The sequence below is a fragment of the Pinus tabuliformis genome, chromosome 1_2, assembly GCF_031772625.1.
Source record: "Pinus tabuliformis cultivar Carrire ecotype Pingquan chromosome 1_2, CPIR1, whole genome shotgun sequence".
Classification (NCBI taxonomy): Eukaryota; Viridiplantae; Streptophyta; class Pinopsida; order Pinales; family Pinaceae; genus Pinus; species Pinus tabuliformis.
This window is the reverse complement of record NC_142298.1, coordinates 934,552,812-934,565,495: the sequence shown is the minus strand read 5'-3', so window position 1 is coordinate 934,565,495 and position 12,684 is coordinate 934,552,812. Positions and strand designations below refer to the sequence as shown.

General features: G+C 40.3%; 1 protein-coding gene across 4 annotated transcripts in view; it reads left to right on the top strand.

Annotated features, from left to right (window-relative positions):
• Positions 1–12,684, top strand: part of LOC149209011 (uncharacterized) — a 392,284-nt gene that overhangs the window by 235,444 nt on the left and 144,156 nt on the right. For all 4 annotated transcript variants that reach the window (XM_089396248.1, XM_089396247.1, XM_089396246.1 and 1 more), the window contains one exon: positions 4,746–4,956. In XM_089396248.1, the coding sequence (XP_089252374.1) occupies positions 4,746–4,956 (211 nt within the window). The remainder of the gene's footprint in view (positions 1–4,745; positions 4,957–12,684) is intronic.

The following is a 12,684-nucleotide window of genomic DNA, read 5'->3' as shown; positions in this document are numbered from 1 at the left end:
AGTATCTTTTGGATCAGATCTACAACAATTGGTATCAGAGCACTTTCTTGGGCACAACTGTGGAGAAATTTTTTTATATTTTTTGCAGGGATTTTGGGTGGCGAATTTGCAGATCAGATCTGTACGTTTTGGTGCAAGATCTGCAAAATCTAATTATAGATCTGTATTCTTTGTGAAAAAATAGCCGATTTCAAAAAAAAAATCGGTTGAATCGGAGTCCGGATGAAGGAGATATCGCTGATTTAAAAATCAGTGGGGTTGCAGACAATTTTCAGGGAAGCGAGTTTGCGGCGCAGATCTAGACGTTCTGGTGCAAGATCTACAAAATCTAATTGTAGATCTGAATTGTTTGAGAAAAATTACCCAATTTCAAAAAAAAAATCAGTCGAATTGGAGTCCGGATGAGGGAGATATCGCTGATTTAAAATCAGCGCTTTTTTGCAGAAATTTTGGTGACGGCGGGAGAGTTGCAGCGCAGATCTGGAATTCTAGTGCCTGGATCAGGATTTCTATCACATGGGCAGATGCAGCATGGTCATTCCATTTCCGAAAACCGGTCATAATAAAGATTCTGAGCAATATTGACTAAACTGTGGCTACTTTAAATTTTCGCCAAGTGAGGAATTTTTCTCAAACCCTCTTCATGGAGATGCTATATTTTACAGGGAAAGTTTATGGTCCTACTATGGAAGAATTCATACAGAGTCACAAGTCCATACATGGGAGATATTGGAAGGTTTCAATGACGCTTAATCTGAGAGATGAGGCTGAAAATTGGTGGTCATCACTTGACCAAAAGCAGTTGACCAAACTTTCAGATGCAGAATTTGAAAAAGTCTTTTTGGACAAATGGTCTAGGGCTAGAAAAAAGGAGAATGTGACACATAAGGGATTATTTGCTACAGGTGTCTCCTTATTGCAGGTTCATGGATTGATTCAGAAAGAGAAGATCATTGTTTCTATAAATCCTAGTTGCAAGCATAATTTCATCAATGTTAATTTGGCAAAAAAATTGCAAGTTCCAGCAAAACAAATTGAAAATACACAGGTTGATGATGAGGTTGTTCAAATTTATAAGGATTTGAAACTTTCTATGGATAAGTATGTGTTTCATGGTGATTTTTATGCTTCATATATGGATAACATGGATGTTGTTTTGGGATACCCTTGGATGGAATTAGTGGGTACTATAAATATTAATGTGCAGAAGAAATTCCTGAAGCTCTGGTATAAAAAGAAGAAAATTACATTACAGGATATTTCCATTAATAAGTAGGTAGAGTCCAAGGAGGTTGAAGTAGAATATGTTACAGGGACTGACATATCAGATGATGAGCAGTTGATGGTCGACAATCAAACACAAACAGAGGCTGAAGCCGAAAAGGTAACAGGTGCTGACACATCTGATGAGGGTTCAGTGGTTGAAGTCATATTAGAAAAGAAGCCACGACAACAGGCACCACAGCAGGGTGAATTAAAGAAAAAGACACCGTGGGTTAAAACTTCAACATATCATCACCCACATCACCCCGCAAGAAAACAACCAACAAGATGGCAACCAACTAGCCATAAGGACAACAACCCCCGTATGATGGATAGCAAGGAGCCTAGATCCACCTACTACACATCAACACAGAAGAGCTGCCATGGTCAACTTCCATCTCAAGCGAGCGAGGCACCAGCGAGATCGAGGGTTCACCTTTCTCTTGGATGGCTAGATGCACATGCATGGTATCAGTGGACTACTCTTTTGAGTAGATCTTATTATTTGTGTTCTTCCCATGTTTTGGGGACGAAACATGCTTAGGGGGGTGGAATGTTATATACCTAGGGGGGATAATATGGGGTACCAAGGGAGGTACCCAAGGTAATAATGTAATAATGGGATGGGCCATAGTAATAAATAAAGTGGTTAACCCATGTCATGTAAGGGACCACAAGTAGTTAATAATAATGTAATGGGCCCATGATATTAGTTGATGGTATGAGGGAACCATGGTAATGACCCATGGTATTTGTATGTATGAGGCCTATATAGAGGCTAGAGACTCCACATGGGAGATAGTGAAGAATTATTGTATGAACAGGCATATGGCTTGTGGAGTGTTCTCCTTCCTTAAGGAGTGAATGTATGGTGTTGCCCTACCTTAAGGGTTGATATTAATAAAGTGAATCATTTCTATCCATTTTGATCTTGTTATTCTTAGGTTATTTCTATTCTCATATATCTTTTGGATCAGATCTACAACAGACGATGACTGTGCCATGAATGCACATGCACCACTTGAGCGGAAGTGGGGAGACATCGAGCTGTAGTCAGGTGGACTACAGGCAATGAGGGGCAGGATCCTCAAGGTACCCAACCTCTTGGATTAGACCTTGCTATGGGAGGCTTGACGAGGAGTAGCAAGACTAGCTGAGGAGGTAGAGACGGATGTGGATGGAGCAACGGAGAGAGCTATAGTGCAAGAGTCCCGAGACAACGCAGAGCTAGCAGGCTGCAACAGTGCGAGAGGCACAGGGGTGTTTAACCAGTGCAGCAAATCACATAGAGGTGTGCAACGGTGCGAGATGCAGGAGAGTTGTTGCAGCAGCGCAGAGGTCAGAGAGGGAGCACTTGTCAACGACAGAGGGAGCTTCAACATCAGTGGGTGTCTCTAGCCCAACAGGGAGGTCAGTTGGAGGATCAGTTACTTACTTCTCAGTAACTGAGTTGCAGTGCAGCAGTGGGCAGCACGATGCAACATGATGAGAGGATGTGTAGTGCAGATGCAGTGCTGGGAGAAAGGACCAGCAGCAGCACGGATGCAGAGGGAGCTGTCGTACAGATGCAACAGTGGCAGTGGCAGAACCATGGGCGGTAGTACAGGAGGCAGCAGTGTAGAGGATGTTGGGCAGGAAGGCCTAGCATTAGCATAAGTACTAATGCTGGATGATCAGAGTAATACTCAGTGAGGAGTATTGTTAGAGCACAGTCCTTGCTAAGAGGGAATGTTGATTTGGGGTAGCATCAAATGTGCTCTAGCCACGAAATTTGGTGGAGAGGTTGGGGCACATGAGATCTCCAATACCCAGAAGGGGTTTGGGCAGATTCTAAACAGATCAGGAGATATTAAAATAATTAATATTTTTAATGGAGTCCCTAAGTCTAAACTTAGGGAAAATAAAATATTAATGTGTATTAATATGAATCTTTCTTAGAGTGGTCCAAAAGACATGGATCAAACCAGATCTAATCTTAGTTGTTGATTAGGGACTTAATCTCGGCTGTTGAGATGTCAACAGGAAATGTATAAGAGGAGGCTTGAGGGTCACTTGGAAAGCACACCAGATGATCAGTCATTCTATTCTCTAGAGCGTGGTTTGCTAAGACAGATAGAATCAGTGATTGGGAGAGCAGCTGAGGGGCATTGAGTACAGAGGAACAAAGAAGGCAAAGATTGTGCTGGGAGAGCAATGCAGCAGCCAAGGAGGGTGATGCAGAGCCAGCAGGGGCTCATGCAGAGGCAGCCAATTGTTGTGCATAGCACCAAAGGGGCCAGCATCGCTGACGTAGAGGCTCCCAGAGCTGACGTAGGGCCTCCTGGGGCTAATGCAGAGCCAACGTGAGACAGAGAGGGGCTGACGCATTCTAGATTGGGCAGACGTTGGGGTTGCAGGAGCAGTTTTGTGCTGAGGAGTTACTGGAAGGGTTTTTCGGGGTTTCAGCTAAGAAATTTCTCTCAAACTGTGAGGTATAGCTGCTAAGGAAATTCTCTGTTGGGTAGGCTAGTTATGACACCCAGATTGTACTCTGATATTGCTTAATAAAAAAACCCTCATATAGCTGCACCGGTTTTCCCGCATTGGGTTTTTTCGGGGACATTGGTCCAAAAATAATGGTGTCATGTGGTGTGTTTGTTCTTGTTTCTTTTAGTCACTAATTTGTAATATGTTGAGCATGCACTGATGTTTATTTTTAGTGTTTACTTTGTAAATAATTTGTTAAAGAAAAATCAACAAGTAGGTAGGAATAAATTAGGAAAAGTGCAAGAAGGGTTTCTAAATTAAGTAAACTTAGAAACTTCAACAATATACTGCTTCTGCTGGGTCGAATAGCCATAATCTAGGCCAACTTTAGCAGGACATGGCCAACTTGGTTTGGAGGTGACAAATGACACTTTTTGACTCAAAAATAATTCTTTTTACGTGATACAAAAGCCCGAGAAGGGTCTAATAAATGTGACAATGTCTCTATTGACTCAAGACAAACCCTAGAAGCTTTCAATGGAGGCTTTGACCTAGAAAATAAATAAAAGAGCTTTAAAGCCATGCTTCAAAAATAATTTTTCTTTTACAATAAAACTTTTTTTTCTTTCTTTTGACAAAGACAATTATGACGACCAACATTAGTTACATTCTTCAACTCATGGAACAATTATTTTCTTTATCATTCACACATTGTATCTAGATTATCTATTATTCTAAAGAAGCCTTCAGATATAAAATGTGCTGTAGCTTGAATTGTAATTATTCCTTATAAATATGCTATAGGTTCTGTATACACCAGGTAATTATTCCTTATAAATATGCTATAGGTTCTGTATACACCAGGTGGAATTGTGGTGCATCAGACTTTTCTAACCAATTTTACCTTTCATATTTTGATACAATCACTCTATCCAAGTAGCATAAAATTTGCGTACAAATTGCACATTTCATGAAAATTAAATGAACTTGTCTTATAGTTTTATAACTAATCACAGGTTGCCCGTCATCTATTTCGCTGGACCAAAAAAATGGCATATGCTGATTATTATGAACGTGTATTGATCAATGGAGTTCTCACTATTCAGCGAGGAAGTGATCCTGGGGTTATGATTTACATGCTTCCTTTAGGTCCTGGAAAATCAAAGGCTGTTAGTTACCATGGTTGGGGAACCCCATTCGATTCATTTTGGTGTTGTTATGGGACAGGTATATGTTTTTTAATGTGTTAAGTTATTAATTAAGTATAAAGATTTGATGCCTAATATGTTTTAATGTTATTAAGTAGAAAGATTTGGTGCCTAATCAAAAACCTATTTGGCTGTTGAAATATGATTACAACCTTTGTATATGTTATACCTGTCTTAGTTATTGAGTTCACTTTTCATAACAAATTAGCTCCTATGAGCTCTTATGTCAACTTTTATAGCTTTCCAGTTTTCTTCTCTCCACTTTTAGATTTCATCACTTGGATATTTCATTCACTTCATTATTGTCTATTGGGTTGATTGGGTGCCTAATCAAGAACGTATGTAGCTGTTGAAATATGATTGCAACTTTTGTATATGCCATCCTTGTTTCAGTTATTGAGTTCCCTTTTCATGAGCAATAAGCTCCTCCATTTAGCTCTTATGTCAACTTTCATGGCTTTCCAGTTTTCTTCTCTCCATTTTAAGGTTACCTAATTTGATATTTTGTTTACTTCATTATTATGTATCGTGGCTCTTTATCATTAATTTGAATCTGCTTATAAATTTTACATAAAACTGTCTAAGAAACAAGAAAGTGTATTTTTTTGTGGGCGTTGGGTAATTATAGGGATGTTATTGTATATAATTTCCTAACTTAACTTTCATCTAGTGTTCAGTTTACTCTAATATGTTTATTGGAATTCAATACACAATTTTACCTTAGTTGAAATGAGGTCAAATTAGTACCAAAGCCAAGTTCATTTCCTAGGAGGAAATGTCATGTTCTGTAGAAATGTCATGTTCTTTGCATTTTAATGCAAAATCAGAAATTTGACCTCATAATGAGGTTTCTCAGATCTAGACCTTGTGAACTTCAACCTTAGGGTTGATCAAAAATATTAATCACAGCAACAAACAGAGGACAATAGTTTATCTCACTTCAAGCCAACAAACTAAACAGCCAAAGAGAAAAATTACCAAATATATGCCAACAAGTTTCATCTTTTAGGGCACTTTTTTTCCAATCATGTATCAGATCTGGAATATTTTTAATTACAACAGATTCATAGCAGTAAATCTGTTCTATTATATTCAATATGAGTGTTAATCACTTAACACTTCTTGTCGGAAATACTTGGGGGGGAGGAAGGGGGGCAACGGTGAATCAGTATTTCCCTTAATTTTGCACAATTGGTTAATTTATCCTTTCAAACATTCAGAGCAATTAAGCAAACATGAAACATCACATCACAAGAATCAGTGGACAGGAGATTTTGCTCAACAAGATTTGGTTATGTATGGTTTACATACAAATTTACCAGTTGAACTGGAAGGAAGTACATGACTACTCAAGGGGTTTTACTAGTAAAGCTGGAAGGAAGCAAATGCTCCCTGAAAGAGTTTGGGGTCCCGTAACAGGGACAATGACCCAGCTACAAACCACCACTTCAACTGCTGCTGCCGCTACTACCACTGTCTACTCTCACTGCCACTGCTGCTACTATTGCTCCAATTGTCAACTGTTGCCACTGCTCCAATTATCCACTGCTGCCACTGTTGCTACCATAGGTATGCAATCTATAGTGACTCTCATGCTTCAACTGAACACATCCTCAACACTCTCACTTTTCAAACATCATTGTCGAAGAGACACTGCCATAAACATATGTCATCATCACTGTCAAGGATGGACTCTCAGAACATCATCATTGTCATCAACAAGGAGGGACTGTGACAACATCACTGTCACAGTCATCACTGTTGTCATAGTTGTCAAGTCATAACATCATCACTGTCACAGTCATCACTGTCATCATAGCTGTCAAGTCACAACATCACTGTCATCATCACTGCTCTACTTGTCCAGACATCATAGACATCGACACATGCATACAAGATCATGATTACTGAAACACATTGTTTCTTGCCACATCAAGGGTTGCTGTCATATTAAGGTTCTCTGTTATCAAGGTCATTGATGTCCCTACACATATCACTGTCATTATCATATAGATCTGAGTCACTGTTTACCAGGTCATTGCCACTCGTCAAGGTTCGCTATCATATATTGTCAAGAAGATTAAAAGCACTGTCATGTAGATCAACGAGACTGTCATATATAAATAGGGTCATATCAACATTCACTTCCATGCCATATCAAAAATCAATTTCTCAAATATTGTCACAACCATATCACAGGTCATTATAATCAAGCCTCCAAGTTACTGTTGTATAGATCACTATTCTTATATTATGAGGACACAACTAGGTCACTCCGTATCTATCACTGTAGGTATCACTGTCACATAAGGCTATCACATATGTCATACCACACACCTAGCTGAGCCAAAGTGTCATCAAGAAGGTCAATGCCATGCAAGGTTCACAGGAAGTACTTACTATTATCACTGTAGGTTACTCTGTCATCAGATATTATCAAAATCCTACTATCATGAGTGTCACTTGCCAGCATATAACTGCCACTAGTTACTGTCTCATCTACTGATACAACAGAAACTTCTGAAAACAATAATGATACTGCTAACTGTAAGACAAAAGGCACTTTGAGTGTCACTTGCCAGCATATAACTGCCACTAGTTACTGTCTCATCGACTGATACAACAGAAACTTCTGAAAACAATAATGATACTGCTAACTGTAAGACAAAAGGCACTTTCCAGACTTCCTGACTTTGAACGTTGTTTGGATCAGCGAATGTGCCAGGGAATACTCGATTCAATGAACTTCAGAATAAGAATTTATACTACAGTAGTTCCAAAAGTATATCACAAATGCAAGCTTTAGTTCATAATTTTACTCTTAAACATGACCAAAAACTGTAAGGATTATATTTCGCTGGTGTATTGTTTCAGTTATAGATGCATAGACCACAGTCAAGGTTTACAGCCATATCTTCATGATAACTGCACTAAAGAATTTTGCTCATGCACAAGGCTCGAATTCATATAGTAAATTCTGAAGGAGGCTGAATGTCAGATTTCTGTTTCAAGAAACGTGGAAGGTTCTGCTTCATGGTGCTAAGGGCAATGCTTATAACCTATGTTGCCAGGAAACGTGGGTTAGGGGACGGGGAGGGGGACGGGGACGACATTTTTTGAAACAGGATGCGTGGGTTCGTCGAGGGTATATTATAATTTATATAAATATAATAATATTAATAATTATATTTTATAAATTATAATATATATGAATTTGTATATTTTTCAACTTTAAACAACAAAACTAAAACGTTTATGATTTAAAATTTAAACTTTAAACATTTAAACATGCACATCATTGAACATTGAACATTCGCATTGCAATTTCAAAATTTCTAGTTTGATATCAAGTGCAAATTGGAGTTTACATATTAATAAGAATCATGAATCGCGATATATGTCCATTGTCATACTACATTCAAAATTTGCCTTAAGGCATCTCCAAACATGAACTAGGAAATTTTAAAATACTAAAATAAAAATAGCTAAGCTTAATAGTGAACAATGACTTCCTCAAGCCATGTCATCAACATCACTTAGATCTTCAGCTAGCATGCTATCCAGGTAGGAATCACTCTCATCTTGAGGCTCTTGCTCATCCGCAACTGGAGGTAGCTCAACAAGGCTATTTGGTTGTATCTTCTTGTCCACGCACATAGCATTATTTGTGTATTGGTCCCATCCCTTGAAAGGACCCTCCTTGTACCCAGGGTCCTTTTGAGATATGAGATGAAGTGTGCTATGAATGTACACTAAGTTCTTTGCCTTCTTTGAGCCCAACCTATTTCTCTTTACTGAATGGATAAAGGCATAAGTACTCCAATTCCTCTCGCAAGATGAAGAACTAGCTACTTGGAATATTAGGGGAAGCCCATTAAATTAATTAAAAATTTAAAAATAAAAACTAAAATGAAAATTTAAAAATTAATATAGAAATTTAATTGAAAAATTTTAAATAAGATGAGGAACTCCAAACTAGCTACCTATCCAAGTAACTGTTAAAATTGACAACTAGGGCCAAACTCCATTGGGTCATCTTATTAATGGAAGCTAATATTTTTCTTGGATCCCTCTCATCGAGAGGTGTAGGATTGATCTAAAGATCATCCGATTCCGAGAAGTATTCATGGAGATATGAATTTATTTGTGTTATGGGACAATTCGTCAAGGTCGGCCAACAACCAAATAAACCCCACCTGTGCTCAACGTTTTAGTATAAATAGAGGTGGCCTTCAAGTCATTTCAACACACTTGGGATCTATTCCTCTCTACTTGTCTTTGGGTTTTAGTAGGAGGAGAGATCCTAAGGGATAATGATGTTCTAATCAGAGGGCAGATTCCGGAACTGTCGGAACAGCTGGGAAAGCTGACGCCGAGGGCAGACTCCGGAATTGCGGGGAACAACCGGAACAGCTGGGAACTGCTGGAACAACCGGGAAAGCTGATGCTGAGGGCAGAAGCCGAAACTGCTAGGAATAGCCGGCACTGCTAGGAACAACCGGAATTGGCAGAACAGTCGGGAATAGCCAGAACTGCCTGAACAACCGAAGCATCTGTCTTCCAAGGAGAGCAGCATGCAAGGGACGTCTAACTAACATTGGGACAATTGTATGGTACTTAGCAGCAAATACACCAAGCATGTAATGTTACAGCTAGCATGCAAGGGACAATGAGCATGCAACAACACGCATGCTAAGGACAACAAGCATGCCAGGGACAAAAAGCAAGCAAGGAACAACAAGCGAGCAAGGTGCAACCAACACATAGGTTAGTATGGCAACATGGTGCAGCAATGGCACATAATGCAGTACAGTGATTGGTACAGTCATGATTAATGAAGCGTGATGAGACGCAACATAGTGATGATGGGTGCAGCATGGTGCAGCGCGGTGAGGTGCAGCATGATGATGAAATGCAGCACAACAATAGGTGAAGAAGTCACCTTGGAGAATCAGTTGAAGCAGCATGTCTTCAACTGATCTCATGTATCATCTTCATAGAGATGATCTATGCTCCTATCTAGATAAGTCAAAGTGTTGACTTCTGTTGTAAACGTACTATCTCTCTCTCTCTCTGTGCTGAACTATGAAGAACATATAAGAAGAATTGATCAAGGGTTTCCCCACATTGGGGTTTGTCCCTGGCTAGCGCCACATCTTATGTCCTCTGGTCTTGGCTTGTCTTCTGCGATTTATGTTTATGTTCTATCTGTAGTTTACTTTAATGCTGATATGATTGGTAATCTGGAAAAGATATTGAGCTAACTGTGAAAATTGAAATAAATTGCTCTAAGCATAGAACATACCTAAAATTAACATGGTATCAACACTGAGGTGAAGAGAATGCCCAAGAAAGAGTGAAAGAGCAATCACCGAAGACAGTTGGGAAAGGACAAAAGGATCAGTGGATTCCTCATCCCTCTTCAAATTCACTGAGGGTGAAGTTGAAGCAGAGAATATTATCAGAATGGGGCAGCGGAAGTTTTTGATAGCCTTCCTAATGATCACTTCATAAGGAAGTCCAGATCTAAGGGTGGAAGGAAAGGCAAACGCCTTGGTTGCAATAAGTTCGACCATTATGCGAAGGAGTGTCCGAATGGCAGAGACACATCTCTTGATGAAGATAACAATCATTCTAGGGACATCTTCAATGATCAAAGGAATGACAGGTAATGCAGGTCATCAAGGAAACGACTGACTTTTCAAAGAAAGCAAGGAACCCCAGGTATGAAGAATCAAAAGTTGTTTTTGATAAGATAAAGGAGCGTTATCTTGTATTGGCCCTCTCCTTCAGATTCTTTGGGAATCTGGCTTATTGATTGTAGTGCTTCAAGGCACCTCATCGGATAGAAGGGTGGTCTCTCGAATTCAATAGAGATGGAAACAATCGTGGGATTATACTTGGAGCCAATGCCACCTATCCCGGAAAGGGTGTAGGGAATGTTACCCCTCAATTGAATGAGGGTAACTCGATTCATTTACAGAATCTCTTTTATGTACCTGATCACAAGAACCTGGTGTCCATTTCAAAAATGGAAGTCAAAGGTTACAGGGTGGCACTCATCGATGGAAAGGTACGTGTTTGAAAATAGAATTTTCAAAGATGTTTTTGAGTTCAGGGTTGTATCAAGTTGCAGGAAGTCCACTGGGGACCATGTCCATTGACACATAGCACCAGAGGTTTGTGAGTCAGATGGTGACAGGGATGCCTGAATTCAAAAAGAGCATGAAAGTACATGTCTGAGATGTACTGAAGGAAAATCTTACAAGGGGACCATTCCCCTCATGTAGTAGGTCCACAGGTTTGGAACAACCTGAGGGGTTTGAGAGTCATGATCAGGAATCTCATGTATGCAGGTGGAAGAAAGCCCTCTATGGCTTGAAGCAAAACTCACCGGGCGTAGTATGAGAGGATTGATAGCTGTCAGATGAAGTTGAGATTCACTAAGAGTGAAGTCGATCCAAACCATTGTTTGAAGGTTGTGGATGATAGACCTCTCATACCAACACCTTCTGAGGACGACTTATTTCAAACAGGTGCAGGCCCTCTCACTTGCAGAAGCAAGAGGGAGTTGGATTCCAGATGTGGAATGGTAAACTGCAAGCCAGTGACTACCTAGAGGATCTTAACTTTTAGAAGTTACATGGTGGTGATGACGGACTAGATTTGGGAAATGCCTCTGAGTTTCATAAACTCATTTGCATTGATGTTCTTGGTGAATTTCTGTCCGGATATATGTTTTGCAGTTAGCATGGTGAGCTCATATTTGGTTGAGCCTCACTGGACTGGTGCCAAGAATCTTTTGAGATATCTTCGGGGCACAATCTCTCATGGATTGAGATACACTGCCAAAAATATGAAACTGCATGATTGTTCGAATGCTGCCTAGGCAGGCAGTGTGGAGGATCACTAGAGCACTTCTCAGTGCTCGTTCTCTTTGGATTCTGCTTCGATGTCATGGATGAGCAGGAAGCAGAAGTCGGTTGCTATAAGCACCGCCGAGATCGAATACATAGCTATGAGTATGATCTCGTGTGAAGCTGCCTGGTTGTGGAAGCTCTTAAGTGAGCTGTTTGTACACATGATGAATACCACTGTGATTCTCTGCGACAACCAAAGGGGAGATTCGATTATTGAGGAATCCCGTATTTGATGATTGCTCCAGTAGATAGACATCAAATACTGCCTTATCTGGGATATGGTAAGTCGATGAGCGAGGAGGCTCCATCGCATTGAGACTGATGTACAGGTCGTAGACATTTTGTCAAAACCCTGGGGAAAGGTCAAATCTGTGACTTTCCCGAACGACTTGGAGTCGTTGAGAGACCTTCTTATAAGGGTCCTGCATGTTGCATGCATTGAGCTTTGGGAGCTCTAGGGGGCTTGGGGCACTTACTGGAGCAACATACGACCACAGGGTGACTCACCCTCCCCTGGTGGTGCGCTATGTATAGGATGACAGGTTCAACCTTCCCCTGTGATACCCCGTGGTGATTGTGGAACAGGATGATTAGTTCTCCTATGGGCCGGGATGATTAGTTCTTCTGTGGCAACTGTGGAACAGGATGATTAGTTCTCCTGTGGGCCGGGATGATTAGTTCTCCAATGGCAACTGTTGAACAAGATGATTAGTTCTCCCGTGGGCTGGGATGATTAATTCTTCTGTGCCAACTGTGAAACAGGATGATTAGTTCTCCTATGGGCCGGGATGATTAGTTCTCCTGTGGCGACTGTGGGGCAGGATGAT